The 24615-nt window shown below is 35.5% G+C and overlaps 1 protein-coding gene across 4 annotated transcripts in view; it reads left to right on the top strand.

Annotated features, from left to right (window-relative positions):
• Positions 1 to 24615, top strand: part of KDM4C (lysine demethylase 4C) — a 258313-nt gene that overhangs the window by 148961 nt on the left and 84737 nt on the right. For 3 of the 4 annotated variants that reach the window (XM_058827573.1, XM_058827574.1, XM_058827576.1), the window contains 4 exons: positions 4817 to 4998; positions 5863 to 6079; positions 7005 to 7081; positions 23076 to 23131. In XM_058827573.1, the coding sequence (XP_058683556.1) occupies positions 4817 to 4998; positions 5863 to 6079; positions 7005 to 7081; positions 23076 to 23131 (532 nt within the window). The remainder of the gene's footprint in view (positions 1 to 4816; positions 4999 to 5862; positions 6080 to 7004; positions 7082 to 23075; positions 23132 to 24615) is intronic. The other variant, XM_058827575.1, reaches the window with a different exon arrangement.

Here is a 24615-nt window from a genome sequence, read left to right as displayed (position 1 = left end):
TAATATAGTGTGACAAGTATGAACACTACAAATTGTTCTCTGTTCTTATTTTGAGAATCCTCAGTTGAGGTGGATTTTGAATGGAGCCAACTGGAGGCTACAGTTGTTTTGTGTCCTTCTAACAGACGTATCTGATCAGAGAAATGCTGAGCTCACATGAGGCCCCTGAATATCTAACCTGAAATCACATGCAACATTGTGAGTTAGGAAAGTAAATTTATTTTAGGCTGAGCTACTAATTGTAAGTAAGTAATGAAAGGAGTAATTCAAGAAAATAAAAGGAGTGAGAAGTGCTGGATAAACAGAAAAAACCCAAAATCTAAAAATCCCTTAAGTTTTCCACTGTGTTTTTGGACATAAATAGGACATTGGTATTATCAAATGAGCAAGTGAAGAAAGGCCATGAACTGTGCCAAGACAGCAGTCTTTGTTACATCAAGTAATTATATTCTCTATGCCTTCTCTCAAACAGTTGGAGATCTGGTTTTTCTTTTCATTTATTTGCCTGTTTTAACAGCCTGTTAAACAGCTTCTCAGTTTTAATTTATGGTGCATAACTTCTCTGACTACATGGAAACCAGGAAGGTACCTCCACTTGTACTACTAGAGAAGCTTTTGTGGAAATTCTTCCTCTCACTGATGCTGGTGCTCACACCAAACAAAACATAAAGTGAAAAGAAAAAAAACCAAAAAACTGCCCAAGTTCTACTGATGTAGAATAGTTACACAGAAGATTGCATGTTGTCCCTGGTGAGGAAGTTTAAGGCACCACTGTCATATTTTGTAATGGGGTCATGTACTCTGTCACTTTTTTTTTAACATAAATTTCTTGACATTTGATTATTTCAGTGTGGGTGGGTGAATGTTGATTATAAGGCGATGAACTAATATTTCTGAAGCCCTTGAAAGATGGTAATTCAGGCTCAAGGTTGCCTAGGAAATTCCTGAAGAGAACTGAAATTTATTAGTCTTAAAATAGTGCTAACAGAGTTATCAGACAAAGCTTGTAATCCTTAGGAAGGTCTATTCTGTCTTCTTTAATTTTGCATCCCGTTAGTAAATCATTCCTTTAAGTACTGGATTAGGCAGCTGTCGTAGTTTTAAAACAGTAACTAAAAAAATTACTTATTTCCTGCTGTGAGGTATGGATTAGAGCAAGAACAAAACAGGCTTAAAACTTAAAAAGGAATAAAGAAGGTTTATTCCTTTTTATACAAGAATAAGAACACCAGAATAAACTTCCAGAAAACCCTTTTTATCCCCTACTACCCACCATTCCTTTGTTCACATAACAACAGAGACAAAAACTTTGGAACTTTGGTGTTTAAAACAGTCCCAATTCCTGCTAGAGTCTTTTCATCAGTCTTTGTAGAGAAACAGAAGTCTCCTTCGGCTAATCTATGGAGTTTCTCACAAGAAAACTATTTCTATTATAGCTTTCTATTTTTCTGGTGCCGGCTGCCCGGAAATCTTGTCATCAGTTCACTCCTCCCATTTCACATCACTCTGAGGTGTGTTATGGGTCAATGAGTATAGGGATGTTATTTTTAAGGATGAGTTATTCAAAGGCAAAAGTTCTCTTCATCTGTTTCTGTGAGCTTCTCTGGAAACAGTTTTCTCATTGGCTCTCAAGGCCTCAAATCTTCAACTATTATTCTATCTCACTCTGTTCCATTACCTCACTGTATCACAATTACTCCACCTTTTGCTCAAAATCCAAACTTTGAACACTCTATTCCTCCCTATATACTCTGTCATGAATTAAAGGAGTTTTTTCAAGACCCTATTGTCCATTTCCATAGCTTTAACAGAAAAATATTTCAGCTTATAAAGCATCTCCTTATTCTCTACCTTTTCTGAAGCTTAATTCTTTTCTTTACTGTCTCTGATAGTTTATAAAGTTTCTTGACATGTTGATTACTCTCTTTTTCTCTCTCTGGATAAAAGGATTAATCTGCAAGTCTCATCTGGGTAATGAAAGAGTTAAAATCTTGCCCAGGCTTTGTAGCTGGTTCTGTGATCTCTGCTGGAGCAGCAGCTGGAGCTGTCTGTGATGGAAGATTCTTCATGGCTGCTCTGGGGAGTGTGGTCACTGTCTCAGCCCGCCGCAGGTCAAGAGCTTTTCCTTTCTTTATTCGGCAGTCTCTGGTGAATTCAGTCACAGCAAAAACTGCAGCCGAGCCAGGGACCGGCCTGGCCCGGCCAGAGCCCGGGACAAGCCCCGCAGGCCCCATCTCCCGGCCGGGAGCCGCTGGGCCCAGCCCAGCCCCTGCCTGGGCCGCATGGACTGGGCAGGGAACGGGAGGCCAGCTGGAGCTCTGTTACCTTTCACAGCCAGGAAACAAAGAGAACAAGAGTGCCCTGACTTTATATCATAAGGAGGTGTTTACAAGTTGATCTCACTTTTCAGTGGTCAAAACTGCTGTCAATTCTTAGAAATGACTGATAATTGGTCAGGAGGAAAGACTCCCATCAGCCACCAGCAGCTTTAACTACTTTAGCTCTCAAAGCTATCTTAAAGGTAGAGCTACCCCATGACAGCAGCCTCCCTCTGAAAAGAGGATGGATATTTTTCCTTTCTTGTTATGGTGAAGAGTGAGGGGTTGCATGGTGTAATATACTAGAGGATCATATTAGAGAACTTGTGTAGTGCAGAGACAGCAGAAGACTTCAGTAAGGATCATGGAGATGACAGTCACACCTCAAATGACATAGAAGGACATAGAATTCAGAATTACAGATATTAGAGATCAGAGGCAGATAAATGAGGAGTGTTTGCTTCTAGTCGATAGCTGACTGGAAGTGCTCTAAACATAATGTAAAGGAGAAAATAAATTTGTTGAAGTAGTGTTAAATTTTTATGAATTTGTGAAAGGTGGAGTCTGGTACATGTGCATATGACATCTTTTCCCTGGCTTCATTTGGAATGAGGTTTGAAAATAAATACAAAACTCTTGAAAGCAACAAAGGGCTGCTGAAAGCCAGCTTTATTCTTGTTTTTTGCATTCTTTTCAGTTTCTTGGTTGGGAAAACCTTTGTAAAGATCAAATGAGAGGGAACTGAAATTACAGAGTTTATAAGAAATTAAGATGTAAATATTGTTTTCATTAAAACCAGAAACAGTATAGCCATGAACTCAGCAGTCTGCTGTAGGCAGTGAAAAGCCAGAATGCTGTACGAGAGAACTACAGCTATCAACCCAGAATTGGTTCCAGGACTATAAATATGAAGATGGATTTTTGAATGAAGAAGAGCATTATAGGCTGTGGTTCTGGGCAATGACTTCAACTGTCATGGGAGAATTATTCAGTGGTGATAAGGAGTGGTGCAATCACGGGATGTCAGTTTCAAAGTGGATAATAGGTATGGAAGGTCATACAAACCTTCACAACAAATTCTGTGTGCCTCTTTGTTTTCTTCATAAGGGAGAATCAAGCTCTGAATTTTCTGTGAGGTCACAGTTATAATGAAAATATTTAAAATAATGACTACAAGCTCCTGAAGGAAAATAATGTAAAAGGAAGAATTAAAATAAAAATCTGTAAGACTGAAGCTACTTGTAAGATGGCTCTTTAAAGGATAATTTAAAGAGATAGGAAGAGAACTTGAGAAATAACTCTCAGAGCTATGTGTTTTACAGTTCTTTAAAATTGCAAGCAGTAGAAAAAGTATGATTGGACAAAAATTTTTAGCAAAAACTTTGTTAAGCTTTTAAATTAAAAAGTGTGTAATACAAAAAGTTAAAAAAGTAATGCTGACGTTTTATATGTTCATCTTCTCTTGTGTTCAGCTATTTTTTCGCTGGTGTTTTTTTGAAGCTAAGTTTTTCAGCAGAAAGCTTTGCTACTAAATATTGACAGTTTTTTCCAGTTGTTTTCTTTGTGCCCTTCTACCCAAATTATTGGCATATGTTTATTGAATTTATATTAGTTCTTTTGAGAAACTATAAAAAATGGATTCAAAATCACATGCAGGATATATTTATTAATTTATTTTTATGACATTTGACTGGCTTGTAGGCAAATATTTTAGTTGATATTTTATTCAACACTGATAAAAATGTTGCCAACTTTATAGTAGCATTAGCAAGTAGGTATAGTAGCAGTAGGTTTTGTAGCAATGTGTGACATCATAGGAGACTCATAAAGCCTCAGCTTTTTCATAAAGTGAAAGCAGTTATGGGCTGCAGGAATATGATGAATCAGCTTAATGCACTTAAATGTTTCTCTGTGTTGGAATTTTCTTTTGAAGTGAATGATTTTTACATCATTAGAGAAGGACTGTATGCTATAGACCATTTTTATTATCTGATAACAATTCAAAACTTTTCATATTTTCCTTTGCACATTCACATGATTATTCTGATGACACATACATGCCTTGTCATTGATTGTGACAGTTTTAATAGGCACTGTCCATATGATCCAGCATGCATGTCTCTCTGCTTCTTAGATCTAATTGTTCCCCATTATTCCTTGGGGAAAATGAGTGTCACTCTCCATGAAGAGTTTGTGAGGTGCCATCCTGTGTGAGTAGAGTGATTTGTCTGATGCTTGTCTGGATGTTGATACGGATGCAAATTGTAAACAGTAGAGCTACTTTCTTATGCTGTGTGTGAAGTGGTCAGCTCATGACACAGATGTCAAAGTACTTAATTGTGGGGTTTTCCTGACACAACAGTCACTCTTTTACACTTCTGCTTCCATATTTTCTTCTTGTGGCATTGTTTGATCTTCTGTTAGCACATGTGATAGATTAATTGTTGTTTTTTCTTCATTCCATGACTACAGTATATTCATTGTTTGCTTTGTTTTAGAACTGCCTGAGCCTACCTTAGTTGAAGAGAAAGTTCAAGAGTCAGAGGCATGGGCCAGACCTCTGGTCTACCTGTGGCAGACAAGACCACCCAATTTCAATGCTGAAAAAGAGTACAATGCAGCTTGTGCAAGAAAGGAACCACACTGTGCCATTTGCACTCTTCTTATGCCATACTATAAGGTAAGCAAGATTTGCAGAGCTTTGTTTCTGGTTGAAGCGTGAAATACATGCCTGGCTACTTAATTTCCAAAAACTATAAAAAATATGAACTTATGCATTTCATTTGTAAGAGCAGTAAATAAACTCCTGTCATTAAAATTAGAACTGATACTTTGTTCACTTGCATCTATCCTTGGCTGCAGACATTGTATGCCTCCTACTACCATTTATGCTGGATTCGTGTTAGTGTATGTGTATTTTCCCTTGAAATTACATTTATTGGTGTGGTGAACTGAAGTAGGTTTGTATCTTTTAGCTGTTTCCTTATATGTCCATCTCCAAGTACATTTTATCAGAATCTCTTTTATGCTGCCTTCTTTCAGTGTTGAGTAAGTAAGTGTCTTCGTAGTACTTAGGCCTTCTCAGTAAAAATACTCCCCTGGAAACAGTGTAATGCAGAACACTACTTAATACTGTCTTGTGGAATTACTGTGTCAAATGGCAAGTAAAAATGGTGTTTTAGTGGTACTGTGTTTATGTAGTATTCTGTTGCTAATTCTTAATGTGCTAAACTGGAATTTTCTCAGCATGAGAGCCAGGAAAAAAGCCTTTATTGCACTGGACCCAGTTAAATGGTCCAAGAGGTAACACTGAACACTGCTGCAATGACACTGGTTTGCAGGCTGAGTGCTATTCTAGATGTCACAGTTACTTGGAGCAATCAAGGTAGAATAACTTGATAAATGCCTAGAGGCAGTTAATTTTTTCATGAAACTGTTACACTCAGTACGAATGTTGGGAGGGGGGGAATAGTTTTATCATTGTCAGAAGGAAGAGTAAGACTCCCTTTCTTTTACTTAAATATAGATTTTGTTTATTTTCCAGCCAGAAAATCAAGATGAAGAAAGTCTTACTTTCAGTGAAGCAAACTCAGCAGAAACATTGATGGCAGAAAAGGAGAAGACAAAACCTCTTATTCCAGAGATGTGTTTTATTTATAGTGAAGAAAATACCGAAAACTATCCATCAAATGCCTTTGTTGAAGAAGATGGAACAAGTCTTCTGATTTCATGTGCAAAGTGTTGCGTACGAGTTCATGCAAGTAAATAATCTAATTGGTTTGTTGGCAGAAATGTAATTTTAAATTTTGCTTTATTGATAAATAATAGTTAGCTACACTTCTAGCATGTCTTTAAAAGTACTTGAAGAATATTTCCATTTGTAATGCTTCAATCACTGGCTAATTTTTTTTGAAAACTACATTACATTTTCTGTAACTTTTTTAGGGTTTCTGTGAAAATATTGAAGAATTAACTGTCTTGTAAACTTTTGATGATCACAAAATACTGATTCTTTTTTCTGTTCTAGTGATTTAATTATTCTTTTGCTTCTCTGTTTTAAATCACTGTGCAAAGCTAGTGTGCCCTTATTAAGTAGTTAGGGTGAAATTCTGGAGGATTTGTCAATATTGCTATTAAATTTAGGGATGCAGTATTTTCCTTCACTTAACATTCTTTTTTATTGGAAGAGTAACTGGTGAATGCATGTATTTTTCTGCAGTATCTCCTAAAGACTGTAGAACTGTATTAGTTAAGTCTTAGAAGTCCATGAGATACCTGGAAATATGGTATATTTGCACGGAATAAATGTCAGTACATTAAGTCAAATTTTTACTTCAGGGAGAGTTGGTGATATGATATTGCAATGACAAAGATAAGAAATTAATTGGTTTTGAAAAAAGTCTGCATCTTTCCCAAAAAATTTCCAAAAATTTGGTGATTTTGGTTTTTTGGTTTGCTGGGTTTTTGTTTTGTTTTTCATATGGGGATTTTTGTGGGTTCTTCTTTTTATTTAAGTTTTGGGAAGATATATTTCATAGACTATGAAATCAACAGTAAGCCTAGATTGTAAAAGTCTCCTTTATCACAGGACAGACGTGTTTCACTAAGGTTTATATATAATTGAATTGTATGACATTGCTGATAAAAAGGCAGAATATAATAATCAGTCCAGCTTTCTTGTTCTAGGTTGCTATGGTGTTCCTTTTCATGAAATCCATAACGAGTGGTTGTGTTCTCGATGCAGAAAAAAAGCCTGGACAGCTGTAAGTTGTTTAGCTATCTAACACACTAGAGATTAGGGGAGTAAAAAAAATGTAGCATGTGCATTATCTCATGTGGTATGCAGCCACATACTTGCTGGGGAAAAACTCTTTGTAAAATATGAATAGATTTCATTGCAAAATGTAATGGCATTTTGATAGAAAAACTTGGAGTAGTTCCACAGACTCAGGAAAAGGATTGTCTAACAGGATATAGTTTTGTGAAAAGCTCTATCAAGCATTTTCAAGCAAACAACTGTAAAGAGAGAAAAAGTGAGATTTCTCCTAAATAGGTATAATCCAATTTTCATCTTTCCATTGGTTACCCTATTACAGCTTCCTTTTCAGATAGTCATGAATTTGAGGATCTTCTGAAATACTTTCATGACTACTGTTCTAGATTTAGGAGAATATCAAGAGGAAAAGTGTAAGTCTGTTGCTATGAGCTCAGAATTTAATTATCAGTTAAACAGGGTTAGAAAACCCCACCACTCTGTCAAAAATTGAAAAATGTTAACTTCTTTCTGGGCAATTACAGCTATGATGTGGAAGTAGGGAAGTTCCAAGGAACACATCCTGATTCATGAAATACCATGTATGGCTAAATCATATATTTTTTTCTTAAAAACACTGACAAATTTAAGATGTTGCCTTGGAACCTAATATAACTGAAATATAAAAATAACACATTTGAGTGGCAATTAGAAGTCCTTGTCTTTTGACTCCAGTACATTTTTTAAAAGCATTTTTTAAAAGTCACTGAAAAAATTGTATAACAAAATCCAGTCTTAAAATTTGTTAATTATGTGTTGTAGAAAGGATTCTAAAATTGTTCTGAGGTTTTAAGGTTACAAATAATCTTGAAGTGGTCATTTAGATGGCAGCAGTAAGTGAATGATGAGAAAACAGTGATGTGTTTGATGACTCATTTATGTTCACTGTGGGTCAATTCAGGGGGGAGGTTGGTAATATGATAGAGAAAGGAAAATATTGGTGAGAAGATTAACACTTTGAACCTGACTGGAATTTTTCTTTGGTGGACTTTTAGGGGAAGAATTAACACCTGTGAAAGACATTAATTTGAAAATAATTATTCATATTTTACTGAATAAGTTTGGGGTTATTCTTATATTATACATATAAGTTTCTGATAATAAGGAAAATCTGAATTTAAGGGAAAGTACTTTCTTAGCCAAATTACTTCAGGGGATGAGATGAAGTAGTGAAAGAGATACAAAGACCATATGGGAGTTGGCTGAATTAAAGTTTTATGTGATGAGGTTTTAGAATTGGATTTTTGCACAAGCACGCTCTAGAAACTGTAGAGAGTTCACAGTGCATTTCTGTACTTCATAAGTTAGCTAACAAGAAGATAATAGGACTGAAATAGAGCACTATTTTCACCATGCAAAGGCAAGATAATATGTGTTAGGCATTTGGACTGTTTTTTTAATGTAAGCTTTACCTGTTATATATTTAACTGAATTGTAATTTTATGTGTGTATTGATTATTGTACAGTTGAATTGCTAAAGCTAGAAAGTCATCTTTCTGTAGCTCTGTTTTGGTAACCTGAATGAAATTAATTTTTACCCTGAGAGTTCTACATTCAGATAGGCTTGTGGAATAAAGTTCCATTCTTAATGCCTTAAGTCATCATTAGGTTGGGAAGTTTTAACAAAATATTGAAGATTGAATAGACCTCTGGACTATTATTATGTTTACTTATAAACTTGTCCTCTTGTCTGCTGTCTTTTAGTCTTTCTTACTACATGTCATTCACATGCAAATGTGAACTGTTCTTTTTCACCTGCAAGATGCAGGAGTAATAGATAATAGGCATCTGCTACCCAAGATAAATAGCAGAAATGCAGCTGTTTCAGGGAAGTGAATAATGCTTTGTTAAATACATACATGTGAATGATACCAAATTCACTTTTTTAATAATTGGGTCTTTCAAAAATCTTGACATGCAGATCTTCTGCTAATAGCAATCTCAGAGCTATTAGTGATTACAGGAGTTTGCAGAGTTTAGGTGAGGTGACATCAGCCTGGAAAATATATTATTGTTTTTTTTAAAAGGTGTGAAATGGGTGATCTGAGGAAGTAGGTGGCAGTTAACCTATCAGAGATAACAATAAAAATACTGAACAAGTGCTGAATCTATCAATTTCTTAAAATGTAGACAATAACAGAATACAAAGACGTATCTATTTAAGAGCAGGCCACTGATTTTTTTCTGTGGTAGATCATGGGAGTAAGGAATAAGCAGAAGATTTCATGCATCCTAACTTTCAGATGCTTTTGATGGTGTTTTAAATTCTGATATTGGCAGTGGAAGAAGAGAGGTGATGAAAATAATAGTTGCCAAACACATAGCAGTATGGATTTGCTCTCAACCTTAATATGTCAGACCACCAGCCATCATTCTCACAGGACTTTTAAAACCATTAAGAGAATCAATTTCTGGGCATTATTTGCAGATTACTTTTCATGTCATTATGGAGCATATGTGGAAATCTAGACTGGTCTACTTTAAGCTGTTTAAAATGATTGCACAGGAACTGGGGGAGACTACATAATGTGACTCAACCAAGTATTAAACTTTATTGAAAAACAAATCATATGATGTTCAGAAGAGATAGGGAGCTCATTACAAGTTCTCAGCTATGCACACCTAATATGGCAGACTCTACCTAAGCAGTCGTTCCTGTTGCCAGCTGCAGTTGTGACTACTCTGGTCACAAACCAAACATGTCATCATTTCTATAGAATCTGAAACATCACATGAGGATGCTTAAGCTTTGTACTAGAAACAAAGGCTGGAAAAAAAATCATGGAACAATCTTCCTGATCTTTTCAGCTTTGGTAAGAGTCCAACTGAAGAACTGTGTGTAACAGTAGATGTACAATGTTCAAAAAACCATGATGGAAGATACAGGAGTTGCAACTGAAATTGCAGTAAACCAGAATTCTTTTAATCATTCCTGATAGATGTCAATCATTCCATAAGGGAGGATTGAAAAGATTTAATCTTCTTAGTATAGTGAGGGGAAGGTAAAAAGAAAAAAATGTCACACTCTGTAATGTAAAATTATATGTGTATAACTAAAGAGTAGCATAAGCAATTGCCAACCTGGAATTTTTTCCTCTTCTGTCTAATGAACTTGTCTCCAGGAATAACTTATACCCACTACCCCTCGTATTTTCTATGTGACTATATGAAAGGGAATCTCTGCCTTGTCTTTTAGGGACAAGATGACTTGTAAAGGCTTTAAGCTGCATCAGCAGAAGTTAATACCAGGAAAATTTTAAATTTTTGTTTCTAAAACTAGTGAACAGAAGGGCTAGGATATATAGAGATTTTATAGAAGCTACTCCTTTAAGATTTTTGAAAACATCTTACAGAAACATTTTACAGGAATAATGGAAGAAGACTTAGTTATGCCTTGAGGCAGAATGATAAAATAGATACTGGATTTTGTTTTTTCTATAGTTTTCTTTTGCTTGTTTCAAGCAATGTGGCTGTAGTTGTCTTAGTGGAAAAATTTACTGGTTTGTTATCCAACTTAAATATGTTCGGTCCTGACATGAGCATGCTAATAACTGCTGATACTTATTTCATCCTATTTGTCATTTTAGGATAATATTTCTGTCACTTCAGACTTTGGGTGATAACCTTAGATGATCCTAACAGCTTTTACTTGAAAATAGTACAATACTTTAATCTAATTCTAGAATTATACTTAAGATAATATGGTTCTCTTTTAACCAATCTACTGTATGTTAAAAATGACAAGTTAATTAAATATACCGCTATCACAAAGTGCTACTTTCTCTTTTAAAAATCAGTGATTCAAGTTACTTGTACCAACCTGCAGCCTAAAGTTTTATGCTTACTTTGAATTAAATGCATACATTTCTTTTCTGAATAAATTTTTAAATTTTCAAAAATTTTTCATGTAATTGTAGAATAGCAGGTTGGAAAAAGACCTCAAGAATCATCTGGTCCAACCTTTCTTGGCAAAAGTGCAGATGGCCTGACATCCTGTTCAGATGAATTTTAAGTGTCCAACATAGGGAAACTCACCCTATGTAATCTCTTGGGAGATTACTGCAGTAGTTCTCACTGTGAAACTTTTTTCCTCTTGTGTCTCATCAGATTGTCTCCAGGAATAACTTGTATCCATTACCCCTCATATTTTCCATGTGACTCCTTGTAAGAAAGGGAATCTCCATCTTCTTCATAGCCACCCTTTAAATATCGGAACTGGATGATCCAGTCTCCCCTAAGCCGTCTTTACTTACTGCCAAACAAATTAAATTCTCTCAGCTTTTCCACATGTGCTTCCCAGTCCGTTGGTTGTCTATATGGCCCTTCTCTGGACCTCTCCACCCCAGGCACACCTTTTTTGACTAAAACTGAACACAGAATCTGTTCTCTATACCTGTTGTTTTACATATAATATTTTAATTGTATTTTAACTTGTAGTACCGTAAGTCTCTCTGGAGAGGGAGATGAAATTAAATAAAATTCCTTATTTGACCAATCTTTTTTTTTTTTTTACTGTAGGAAATATAGTGTGAGTGTATTGTACATTCCAAGTGACACAGTTGAGACTTTGAGTTTCTATGTATATTAAATAAAAAAATCATGTTCATATAAATTTTTGTTCTGCATAATCATTCCTAAAAAAATGCAGCTGTTGCAGAAGATCTGAAATGGATTTGGCTCTCTGTGGGAATTATAGATACGCATGCCTTCCAAAATTTATTTTTTTTTAATATCAGAAAAGTGCACAAGATGGGAAGAGTTAATTACTAGGAAATACCGACTCCCTGAAACTCCAGCTTCCTGGATGTTTGAAATTGTTTTACCTACATTTCATATTGATTTCTAGAAGAAGGAGATTTAGCTGCAGATGTCCCAGAAATTCCCTTCTGGCTAAGGCATTAAATCCTGAAGAGAAGATTGATTGGAAAATAAGGAGAAAGAAAGTTTGATGTAATGAAGAATATAATGGAAGTTATGAAACATAGGTACAATCTTATTTCAGAGTTGATTTCTTAGGAGGAAAAATTCTTTCTCCTTCCTCTGCTTCCACAAAATTGTTTTAAATTATGTTAAATTATACTTTCTTAAAATCACAGTTATGTTAACTTTATGGAAAATTTGGTCTCTGTTAGGCTTCTGTATATTGGTATTACTTTGCAAAGCAATGAAATATAAGGGCAGTGTAGGAATTGGAGTTGTCTTAATAGCTAAATCAAACTTTATTATATGTGGATCCCAACTATGAACATTGTTAAAATATGGAAATAGAAAAATGTCTGTATGGATTTAGATTGACAAAGCCAGACTTTTCCTTGATGGCTATTCCATTTTATATTGTCAGAGGAAACTGATTTTGAGATTCAGAAGCATACTGTTTTCTTGCAGTTTCAGGATCTTTAAGAAGCTGAAGTAGTATGCTTAACAATAATTTGTGTCAAATTTTCACCCTCTAGGATATACCTGCTTTCATGATACATAACTAGGCAGTAGGTCCTGTTTGATAACAGTTATTGACAAAAGAGACGAGTGATACAGAATGGTCTATGCTAATGGACAAAAATAGCCATAAATCAATCCCCCAACACAATTTAAAAAAAACAAATAATATTAAATAAGTCATCTGCATGGATCCTGAAAGTGTAACTGTATTCATACAAAGTGCCTTGATTGAGAACAAATGCCTCATTAATCTGAAATGCTTCAGCTAGCAAAAGTTACTGAAGTCAGGAAGAATAATGACTGGCATTATAGTGAATGCAACGTACTGTACCATGAGCAAAGATGTGGTCACCTAATTGCTATAATACATAAACATGGAGTACCTTTGTTATTTAGAGGACAAAGGGTTTGGGACAGGAAAGAGATAGAAAGAAGAGCAAGTCAGGGAAGAGGTAAATACACTTCAATTGCTCACTTCATGATCAGGTAGATCATGATCATAAGGCTACTAAGGAAGCTGCATGACTTTTCACAAGTGATTCTTGCACTGTTCTCTACAGCTTTACAGAAACCGTTAAGTACCTAATCTGGTTATCTGGCACTGATCCTATGTTTAAATAGTTCAGCAGAATTAATTTTTCTATAGATGAACTTTTTCATGCTTTGTATATTACTTATTGATGAGCAGTCTTTGGGTTTATTTGCATTTTATGGTTAGAGTTGCCCTTTATTTAATTTGAAGGATTTTTAGTTTCTTTTTCCCAAAGGCATCAGGAAAGTGGCATGTAAGAGTTTTTCCACTTTCCTGCTCAGGAACTACCTGATTTCACTCAACTGACAATAATTATTTTGAATTTTCTTTTTGTAGTGTTGCTTTTCTTGCTGGTACAGTGTCATTTCCATTATAAACTGCTGTTTTCAGAGCCTATTACCTACCAAAATTAACTCAATACATTTTAGTTGGTTATAGTCTTAATTTTCAGACTGATTTTTCTACCAAGCTTTAAATGCATTGTTAGTAAAAGAAAGTATTGGACAGGAAAATCTGGCTATAATAGAAAAATTAAAACCCTAAATATTTCTGTGTTTTTTTGTTTTAAGAAAAAGAAGACCTCATGATTATTTTTCAAAAATACTTCACAATTTTTTTTTAATCTGGATTTTTGCAAACCTTTCTGCAAAAATGGTGACTCATTGAGAGAGTTTTAAATGCTGATGGTAACCATATATAGACTCAGAAGTGGGGAGTATTTCTGATTTTGGTACTATACTAGTAACAGGATATTTACTGCTTGTAAAACTCTGTCTTTGAAACAATATATTTTAACAGGTTTGTAAATATGGGGTTTCTCTGATGCTGTCACAGAAACCAAACTGGGGACTGGTAAACTCAGAAAATATGTTTTTAACATAAGCGCCATAAAGCTCTAACCCAAAGATCGTTTTGACCTTTCATTCCCTTCATTTGGGTTTGCCAAATAAACCTTTTCCACTGATACCCATGTCAAAATACATAACAGCTTTAGTTACCTCAAGCTATGTGGGTATTCTCGTATCATAAGGAAGGGATTCCCTGCAGGGTGAATTATGTTTTAAATCAGATGCAATTTTCTAGTCTGACCCTGCTTGGAGATGGAATTGGACCAGAGAACCTCCCTCAATCTCATCCAATCTTAATTTATCCCCAAAGAACAAATCTGCTCTTTAAAGGTACTGCTGCAAGTCACTGAGAAGAGTAATGTGCCAAAAATAGCCAGTAGAAGGATATCCTGGCCTGCCCATTTGGTGTTATGCTGCTTTCTTAAAGATATGGGTTTTCTTCTGAAGATACTCGGGTTTAAGTCTAATATTTGCTGTCTATAATAATGTGAATAAGCCTACATATTTTTTGTATATATATATTTTTTTATATATATTAGATACACCATCATTCCTGATTTGTTTGCTAAGCATTTAATCTCAGTTTTCATGGAATCATAGAAAGGAAGGGACCTTAAAGATAATTTAATCCAACACCCTGCTATGGACATGGTCTTTGACTATACTAGGTTGCTCAGGGCCACATCCAATCTGCCCTTGAACCTTTCCAGAAATGTCTGGAATTTCCAGGAATATCTACAGCTTCTCTGGGCAACCTGTTCCAGTGTCCCACCAACCTCATATTGAAGAATTTCTTTCATATATGACCTATGCCTACCCTCTTTCAGTTTGAAGTCTTGTCTTATCATCTTCCTTTCAGCCCTCTTTAGGTACTGGAAGGTGCTATAAGATCTCCTTGAAGCTTTCTCTTCTCCAGGCTTAACTGGCTTAACCTCAACTTTCTCAGCCTGCATACCCAGGAGAGGTGCTCCAGCCTCCTGATCCTTTTCTTGGCCTTCTGTGGACCCACTTCAGTAGATCTTTTATTGGGGTCCCAGAGCTGGATGCATAACTCCAAGTAGGGTCTCTTAGAGGACCAGAATCACCTTCACTGACCTGCTGGCCACACTGTTTGTGTTGCAAGCCAGAATGTGTTTGGCCTTCTAGGTTGTGAGCCAGCTCACATTGAGCTGCCTGTCAACCAACAGCCCCAATTCTTTCTCACCGGTTCTGGTCTTGATCGATTCTCCACCCAGTCTGTATTTGTGCTTGGAATTGCGCCACGTGTTTTCCTCTGTGTAATAGTGATTTTTGCAGTCTCTCTATATTTTGCAGGAAGAATTATCAGTTTTGTTTTTTCAATGGCTAATTTATTAATGTGTTTGGAAAGTGAATCTCATTCCTTTTGACTCCTCTTTAAAGGGGAAAGTGTAATTTTTCTTGTTCAAGTGCTTGGGAAAAATTTCTCTTTCTATTGTTTCTACTGTTCTTTTTCTACTAAAATTCTAAAGAATTTTCTAGATCTGAGTGGCCAATAACAACTATAACAGAATATATTTTAAATTCAGAGATCTAATAGTCTACATTTTATATTTATGGATGTGTTTTACTTCATATATGCACATTCTAGGGAGAAAGGACATATAGTACCTGACCTCTGTCAAGTGTGAGAGTTGTAACTCCAGTTACCTGACTGAGTTTTTTGATTCTCATTTCAGTCTCAGCTTCAGTTCTCATTCCTTCTTCATCTGTGGAATTATCTCCATATTCACATTTTCCATCTTATCTCTCTTTCCTGTCACTTTGAAGTCTTCTTATCCCAGCCAGCTCTCTCCTGCTCTTCACAGTCTTGGAGATCACTGTTAATAGTGCTATGGACAGTGTAGTGAAACACTACTTGCTCTTTATACTGTTGCTTTATGTTGGCATGTTATGGGAGCTGCAGCTGCAAGGAAATTTTTGGCTATCCCTAAACATCAAGGGCAGGGCAGACTGAATTTTTGCAGGATTAGGTTACTAAACTGTGGAAATCAAGTAGATGATTATTTGTAAATTTTAAATAAATATTAGCCTCTGGTGATGTCTCTTTCATGGATTTACTCAGCCTCCATAATCAGTGTGAACTTTAATCACTTACAGTAAAAGTGAAGGTTGTGAGTTACACTGGTAGCATCTAGCAACTGTTAAGAATGGTGCTCCTTGTCAGAAAACTGAATCTGAATCTTTTACTAGATAAACATCAATTTTTCTGCAGTTTACTAGTTTTTGCAAGTATTTTGGCACTAAAAAAAAGGAAGTTCTTCATCTAACTCTGAAGGTAATAGCTTGAAGTAGATATAGTAGTGGACTTTGAATTGAAATTCCTTAATTTCAAAAGCTATTTTCAAGTAAAAAATTATTCCCTTGATGTAGAAAGATTAACATATTCATTATTAAACTGTGGTTGAAAACATTTTCAAGAGAAACACCAACCCATTTCTCTTTACACAAGGATAAATATAGACACAAATATAAATAAGCTGGGAAAATGAGATAGCTAAAATGTAGCAATGCTATATCCAAATGCACATCTGTGTTAATACTACTAGGGGTGTGACCTTGGGCATTACAATGCAATTGAGAGAAAAGATGGAAGACTAAGATATCTATTTTCAGTTCAAAGGTTTCTATCTAAAAAGCCAACCAGAATGGCTTGAAGAAAACAAAATGTGTTTAACAGCCATAGCCCTACAATTTGTATCTATGACTTAGTTGTGGCAGAGTTGAACATTAGAATACAACTTCAATCAGTTGCTTTTAAAGGAGACTAGAAAATTTGCATTATTGTGACATATCTTTGGATCAGTTGACTTTCGAAACTGTTTTGACCTCTTACTAGAAATATTTCAGGGAGAAAAATACAAACCCAAAGCTTTTCCTAGCCACTTTTCTTAGGTTTTTAGATACTAGTCAAAGTCAATTGGCAGCAAAAATAGCTGATGAAAAAGGATGAAAATACATTATTTACTGAATAGGTAGTGTCCTACTTGGTGCTTAATCATTCTCAAGGGGTAGAGACTTTAAATTACTGGAGGGTTTAGATAAGATGTAAAGAAAAAATTCTTAACCTTGATGCTGACCAGAAAAGTGGTGGATGCCCCATCCCTGGAAGTGTTCAAAGCCAGGTTGGATGGGCCTCTGAGCAACCTGGTCTAGGAAGGTGTCCCTGCCCATTGCAGGGGAGCTGGACTAGATCTTTAATGTACTTTCCAATGCAGTGCTTCAAATCACTAGCCAAAATGTATTGAAATTATTTGAAAATATTACTTCAGGTTAAATAAACTGCTAAATAAAGCTGCGACAATAAAGTTACCACCATAACTTATTGAGTGAACATAAACTTATTAAATGAATTATAAGACTATATTAGTAAAGTTGCATGATTTTTTGCTTTTTGGGATCACAGACTGGGAAAATTAAATGTATATTATATGTAATATATATTTCAATGTGTGCTTAGTGCCAAGCATTCAGATTTTCCTTAATATCTAGGTATTGTTTCTGCATGTGAAGGGTTAAATCTGCAGGTTATGTAGAACAGTAAGATGTGCCATAAGAATTAAGCTGAACTCTGTTCTAGTCTGGTATTCTCTCTTTCACAGCACGAAATTAATACCCAATGAAGAATATGTGTCTTGAACAGGCACTCCTAATGCTTTCTCAATCTCCTACAATGTGGAAATAAGAAATTGTTTTAGCCAAAGGCAGTATTTTTCTATTTCCTTAGTAAAAAGTAACCATTGTTGGATTTCTTTTTCATGAACTTAAGCAGCTTCTTTCTCAACTAGTGTAAAATTTTAGCACCCACATCTGGCAAACAGACACATACTCTGTGAAGTATCTTTCTGGTTTTTTGTTTGTTTGTTTTGAATCTACTGCTAGTTTCCTTCGATAGCAGCTACCTTCTTACTGAAGTATCTAGTCAGGCCCTTTTCCAAGCCTCATTTTTTCAGTTGCATCTGTCAAACATTACACAACCTTTTAACTGGCTGGACCAGCCACAGCCTGCGTAGTTATATCCCTTTTGCAGAAGCTGCTGCAGATGTTAGCTGAAGACAAACTTTCAGCTTATTTTTAGTGAGGCTTATAAAGTAAGGGCACTGGAAATGAACAAGATTTTAATAATGCTTAATAATGCTATTGAGATTACCTGGAAAACAAGAGTAATTAGAGAAAAGTGCAAGATACTGAAGCTAGAATACAGACAAAGGATTGCAGAACAGTGATGTCAGTTGCTGCTGTAGAAAAGATCCTGAGGATTATTGTCCATGTACTACGCAAGTCATGACTGTGTAAGCACATCTCCCCAGATGTGGGATAAAAATGAAACATATTTTGCCTGACATCACTGAAGATCATTGCTTTTCAGAAGGGAGAACGTGGCCACAGATGAAGTCAGTTAGGTGGAAAAATTGTGGTTGTTCAACTGACGTAAGGGTCTATAGGTGGAAAATGTCAAAAAAATAAAGGGATAATCTGAGTTTTTTAATGTTTATCATGCATAAAGTAAAAAGGAAAAGGCTTAAGCAGGGAGTCTACTTGCTAATTTTAATAAAAGCTCCCGAATGGCGTGGATGCCAAAGAGCTGGAAGAGATTATTAGGCTGCTTATAGAAACTACATTTTAAGAGGAAATTTTTGAAAATGTGTCAGGCACAATTCATTAAGAGTAACATATATTTTATTTTACCCTGTCTTCCACTGACATAAGCTTAAATTTCTTTTTCATTTAAGTGGATAAGCGTAATTCTTTGGAGATGCTATTGTAATTTACAGGGCCTTAGTAAAGGAGAGTAAAGCAGTTTAACAAGAAAGGGGATTGTGTGGTGCATAGTCATAGTTTTCAATAAAAATAACTGTTAAATGGCTTAATATATGTCTCTCTGCTATGGCTTGGTTGAATTCTACTGCCTTGCTGTGTCAGACAGCTTCCTGTCTCCTATGGAAACAGCTATTGCTGATGAAGTAAGTATGGGAATATGGAAGTGTGAAAACTGCTTGTCGTAAGCGTTACTGTAAATATGCCTGAGTTTTGGCAGACACTAAAAAATGCTCAAAGATAAGCAAACATATTCATTTGAAAATATAAGTGAGTGTGAACAGGCTTGGGTTTTGTGTTATATTTATTCATGCAACAATAATTAATATGCAGCTATGCCTGAGTAGCAACATACCCTTCCAAAAAAGGTGATCCATCTTTTGAATGTATGTACCAAAGGAAGCATGGTCAGTTCACACTGACTTGAGGTTTTTCCAGCAATTTCTTGAAGTGATTGAAGCAGAGAAGTGAGATTAGGGTTGCTGGTTGCAAAGATGTTTCCTTGAAAGCAAAGGGAAACATTTAGTCGAGAAACAGTGAATATGATAAATATTGTTATGAAAAAAATGCATCATTTACGCAAAAAAGCTGAAAGATTAAGAGTATGTTACGGCATAAAACTTGTGAATTATATGGAGATATTTTACTTCATACAGCTACTGGAAGAGAGAAAGCCTTCTTGTAATTCTAATGTTATGGAGATTTTTTAAGGAGATGAGCAATTTAAAATGGTCTAAGATTTAATTTAGATATGTATAAAATAATATGCTTATGAAATTACTTTTAATGCAAATACAAATGACAAAATTACTCGTTTAAAGGATTTGCAAAGTAATAATGAATGAGATATTGGATACCTTCTAAGGTGATGCTTTATAATGAAATACATTCTCCTGATTTTCACATACAGGCTGACAGGGGGCACACAGGGATGCACAGAGACACTCTTTCCCTGTGAAAGCACAGAACCACAGAATCATAGAAGAGGTTGTGTTGGAAGGGACCTTTAAAGATTGTCTAGTCCAAATTCCCTGCCATAAGCAGGGACATTCTCAATTAGATCAGTTTGTTCAGAGTCCTGTATGACCTGACCTTGAATGTTTCCAGGGACGGAGCATCCACTCCCTGTCTGGGCAATCCAGTGTTTCACTACCCTTATTGTAAAAAACTTTTTCCTACTGTCACATCTATATTTAAAACCATTTCTCTTTCTAAATTATTTTCCCCCATTTTTTATAAGCCCCCTTTAAGTATTGCCAGACCACAATGAGGTCTCCCCAGAGCCTTTTCTACTCTTCTCCAGGCTGAACAACTCTTTCAGCTTTTCTTCATCAGTGGTACTTTTGTAGTGCTGGACTACCTCAGCAGGTCTACGTCCTTCATGAATAATCATATGGGTAGTAATTACTAGTTCAGAAGTTATTTCACTGCCACCCATGGCACATACACATTTATTAGGAATATTAGTCTTTGTAAATGTCAGGTCCTCTGAGTTTTCATTAATTGTAGTAGTCAAACTAGTAGCCATGTTGCCTCAATATAGGACAATATATTGCAGTTCAGACATAATTAACAAAATAGTTTTAATGGGCTTTAAACCTGTGTTCCTACCCACACAGGTTTGCTATGAACATTGGTGAAATTTACTAGTTCTTAGGGATCTAATTGCTTATAGTCTGTGTCCTGCGGACAGTGAACAAGTACCCACTTAACACTTTCTGCTCACCTGAGATACATATAGGTGTTTTTTAAGAGGACATAATATTTGGTTCCTATAGGTCCTGCATAAGGGTAATCTTTTTGTAGCTTGTAATGAGGGTATTTAGAGCCTCCTTCTCTTTTGTTTGGGCTGCTCTCCTCCCTTTAATTTTTATTTTAATTTATATATATATTTTTTCTTATTTCTTTTTATATCTTTTTTTTTCTTTGTATTTCTAAACTAATGTCAAAGCTCTGTAGTTAGTAGGTAAAGATACAACTTTTGTCTATTCCTGTGCTATTTTAGCTTAATTTATTTGTAAAATTTATTTGTGAAATTTCTTTAAGGCCTTGCATTCTCAGTCTAGTTGCATTAGTAAGTTACATAGCAGATGATTTAATTAAAGTTTTCCATAAAAGTGAAAAATACCCATTAGAAGCAGAAAAATGTTACATTTTTCAGGTAACAAATTTTGAAATAAAATCAGAATAGCTCTTAAAATAGGAGCAAATGCCCTCTTTATTTTGAAAAGCAGAATTAAAGTATTTTTGTGGCCAGTGTTAAGAGGATGCTCAGACTAAAAAGAATTTATGATGGATCCCCTGAATATTCACATTTAAAAGTAGAGAATGAAGGCTTTTCCCTGCAAAGATTTCTGATGAGCTAGACGCATGCTCTTTTCCCGGTGTGCAGATGTTGTTTTTGTCTAAATTGTGAAAGTTCATGGTCTGAAGAACTAATGTCTTGGTTTAAGACACTTCAAAGAGGTGTACATTTTAAAATGAGTTACCTCTTCTCTGTTTCAGCCATAAGGAACAAATGCAAGTAGATATAAGTAAAAAATTTTGCTAAGAAGCAGAACAGGAACAAGCAAAAAAAATCCAAACAGTAAATAATCCGTAGATATAAAATTGCTAAATCTCACGAAGCCCTGGGGAACAAAGAGAGGCCCAAAGTGGTGGAAATAGCATTTACAAGATGGTGCCTGCCAGGGTGCCCATGTGGCTTGAAAGACACAGGGAGAATGGCATCAGCTCTCTACCCCCACAATGGTGTGTTCCATCGACCACACCATCTGGGAGACAAAGGGAAAGAAAGGTTGTGGACAGAAAGAATCTTCCTGGTGAAGCAGGAACTTTTGGAGCTGCTCTAGTGGAAGATAAGCCGCCACCTGCTGCATCCTCCTGCTGCCTCCTGGGCTCTGCTGGTGTTGGTGCTGATGCCCACCACACTGCACAAGTGTTGAGGACGGGAGAAGAGTTGGTCTGTTTGTGTAGGGTGACCTGGTCCCTGGGACAGGTGTACAGAGATTACTCCAAAACTGTTTTTATTGCAAAGTGATGTTTTTCCGAATGCCTACCATTGCAAACCCAGAAAAAAACCAACAAACCAAAACCAAGGGTAACCTCCTTAGAAGAGGAGCCTCTGCCTTCAGCAAAGGCTGCCAGCAGTGAGCTGCCTGCTTCCTGGCTCCAGCATTTAAGGGACCTTGGCAATGTCCTCCCCACATTTTCCATTTTCTGGCTGCAAGTTCTTAAAGAGATATTAACAAATTTTGGGCACAGTGACATGTGAATACAGTAACATTTTGTGTTATCCTGACAACTGCAAATGATTTGGGATCAGATCTGCACAAAGTCCTGCATGGTTCCTTCTTTAGGAGATTGTGGTATTTGTCTCTTCCAGAATGGCTGTTGCATTTTAGGTATAATTTTCAGTGCTGCTTAGGTTATTTATTTTGTTACTCTCATACAGTCATGGAGATGTATGCCCATCCGTTTTTAATGTTTTTATCTTGCATCTCCAATTTTCATATATAAAATCAACATATTGAACCCAGTTTTTTAGTATCTCACTATGATAGTGACCAAGCTGTGTTTATAAAGATAGATAACACTGGTGAAAATATATGATATTGAGGGTGACAAAATCAGTCAAAGAAAGAGCTGAAGAAACATGTTTTCCCTCTGCTATTTATAAGCAAGATTCTGAGGTGAATCAGATTGAAGATGATGCAGTACCATGCCATGTTATCTGGGGACCACTGAACACCTTGCTGAGTGCCTTGAAAGAGATGGAGTTGTACTGAAGATCAAAGCAGTGAAGGTATACTGCAGGAAAAAGAAGAAAAAAAAGAATTTGAGCTAGATCAATAGCTTAGGGGTTGATTTCTCAGTAAATTCTATTAAACTAATTATGTGCCATAGTACTTAGTTTTACCTTTGTAAAATGTACGGCAGTTTCCAGCCTTTCTATGGCAGTACTGATTAAAAGTGTTGGGGATTTTTTTGTTTGGTTTTTTGGTGTTGTTTTTGTTTGGTTTTTTAAATTACATTTCAAAGTGATTCTATCTCTTTGTCTGTAAGTAATACTCAAATACCTTTTTCTTTAGGTTGTATGAGTTGTTGCTTCTCTTTTTGTTAATGTATTCTTTTCTTCCCCTGTAAGGAAGTGCTATGCTTATAACTGGAAGTTTGTAATCCAGTAATTAATTGTATTAGCAATTTTTTATTCTCAGGATCAGATGAATAGAACTGATTCGTAAACCATCATTAAAGCTCGCTTTTTTCTACTCTATTTTTACTATTAGGAATGTTGTCTCTGCAATTTGAGAGGTGGTGCATTAAAGCAAACTACTGACAAAAAGTAAGTAATATATTCTTCAGAACTGTATGTGCCTGTTTTAAACTTTATTTTCAGTCCATTCTCATGTGCAAAGCATTTGCAAGCCTAATTACTTGACAGTGTCCCTTTAAGCTGAATTGTTGCAGAATTAAAATTACTTCTTTTGAAATGTGGCACTGGCATTTTGTTAAATAGTTAGATAGTAAAAGTTACATTTATTTTAGTATTTGCACACGCTTGCTTGTTCCGAATTTTAATCTGCTGGTCTTTGTGCAAAGAAAGTAAATGAGAGCTCATTTATCATTGTTTGCATGGGCAAGTCTTATCAAACAGCAAAGTGTATTTTCTTTGCTCCTGAAAATTATACAATACTTATGAACTTCTAAACCCAGTATTTTAAATGAATTAATTTTAATAATATTGAAATAATTTTCAGTTCTGAAGTTTTTTTTTCAAAAATAATTTGTCAAAAATAGTTTTGTTGCTGACACCATTCTGTTACTGTATATGGGTGACAGAACCCTATAGCAAGAAACCCTGACAGCTAAAGTGGAAATATTGCAGCTTAATGATTTTTCAAGCCCAATAGTAGAATAGTCTTCATGCATTTTATAATTCGTAATGCAATTCATAATTAAGTGGCTTATCATAGTAGCGTAGCAATATCGTGTAGACCTCTTTCTTTCATCCTTTGGAATGCAATGGTAAGACATGATCTAGGTATGACATCCTTTCACTTTCCAGGAAAGAATTTATTTATCAGGGGTTTGCATTTGATTTCAGAACTCTTGTAACTAATCCAGTTAGAAGGTTTTTTGTTTAACCCGGGCCATATTTTGCCTTCAGAAAACATTATTATTGTAACCATTTTAATGGACATTTTTGCCAGTGCATGAAAAGTCTCAGCTGATTCTTAGTTCTGTTTTAAATTCCCTGAAATTTGTTACTTAGTTTACTTGCTAAATAAAAAGAGAATTACAAAAATACTATCTCAGTAGAATTTATCATGCCCTTTTGATATTTGCTGTTGGTAGCTTCCAGGCTGCATCTTAAAAAATATATATATCCTTTTCTGTATATCAATTTAAATTCTTTTGAAATGTCTCATAAGTTATATTATGAGGGAAGTCCACAGAGGTCTGCATAAAATCACTTTTCTTGTATAATTATATATAAGATTCTCTCACTCTGTAGGTTAGTTTTACAGATTTATAAAATGGGATTTCTTTAAAAGCAGTTGAACTCTGTTTTTTGTTTCCATAACACCTTATAGGTACACAATGTGGAGTTTTAAATCTGTCTTTCAGCATTAGCTGTCATTTCAAAATTTTAAGTTTTCAGAAAGTATGTTACAATTTTATCTTTTTTCTCCAACAGCTGTAAAATCTCTCATGTGACTTTCCTTTGCTCTTTCTTTACTCTGTACATACTAATTAGAGATAGAGGAAGAGCGTGTCATACTTTTAGAAGCTAATGGATCAGACTGGTATGAGTGCATGCAGTAA

Source organism: Poecile atricapillus, chromosome Z, assembly GCF_030490865.1.
Source record: "Poecile atricapillus isolate bPoeAtr1 chromosome Z, bPoeAtr1.hap1, whole genome shotgun sequence".
NCBI lineage: Eukaryota > Metazoa > Chordata > Aves > Passeriformes > Paridae > Poecile > Poecile atricapillus.
This window is presented reverse-complemented; position numbering and strand designations above follow the sequence as displayed.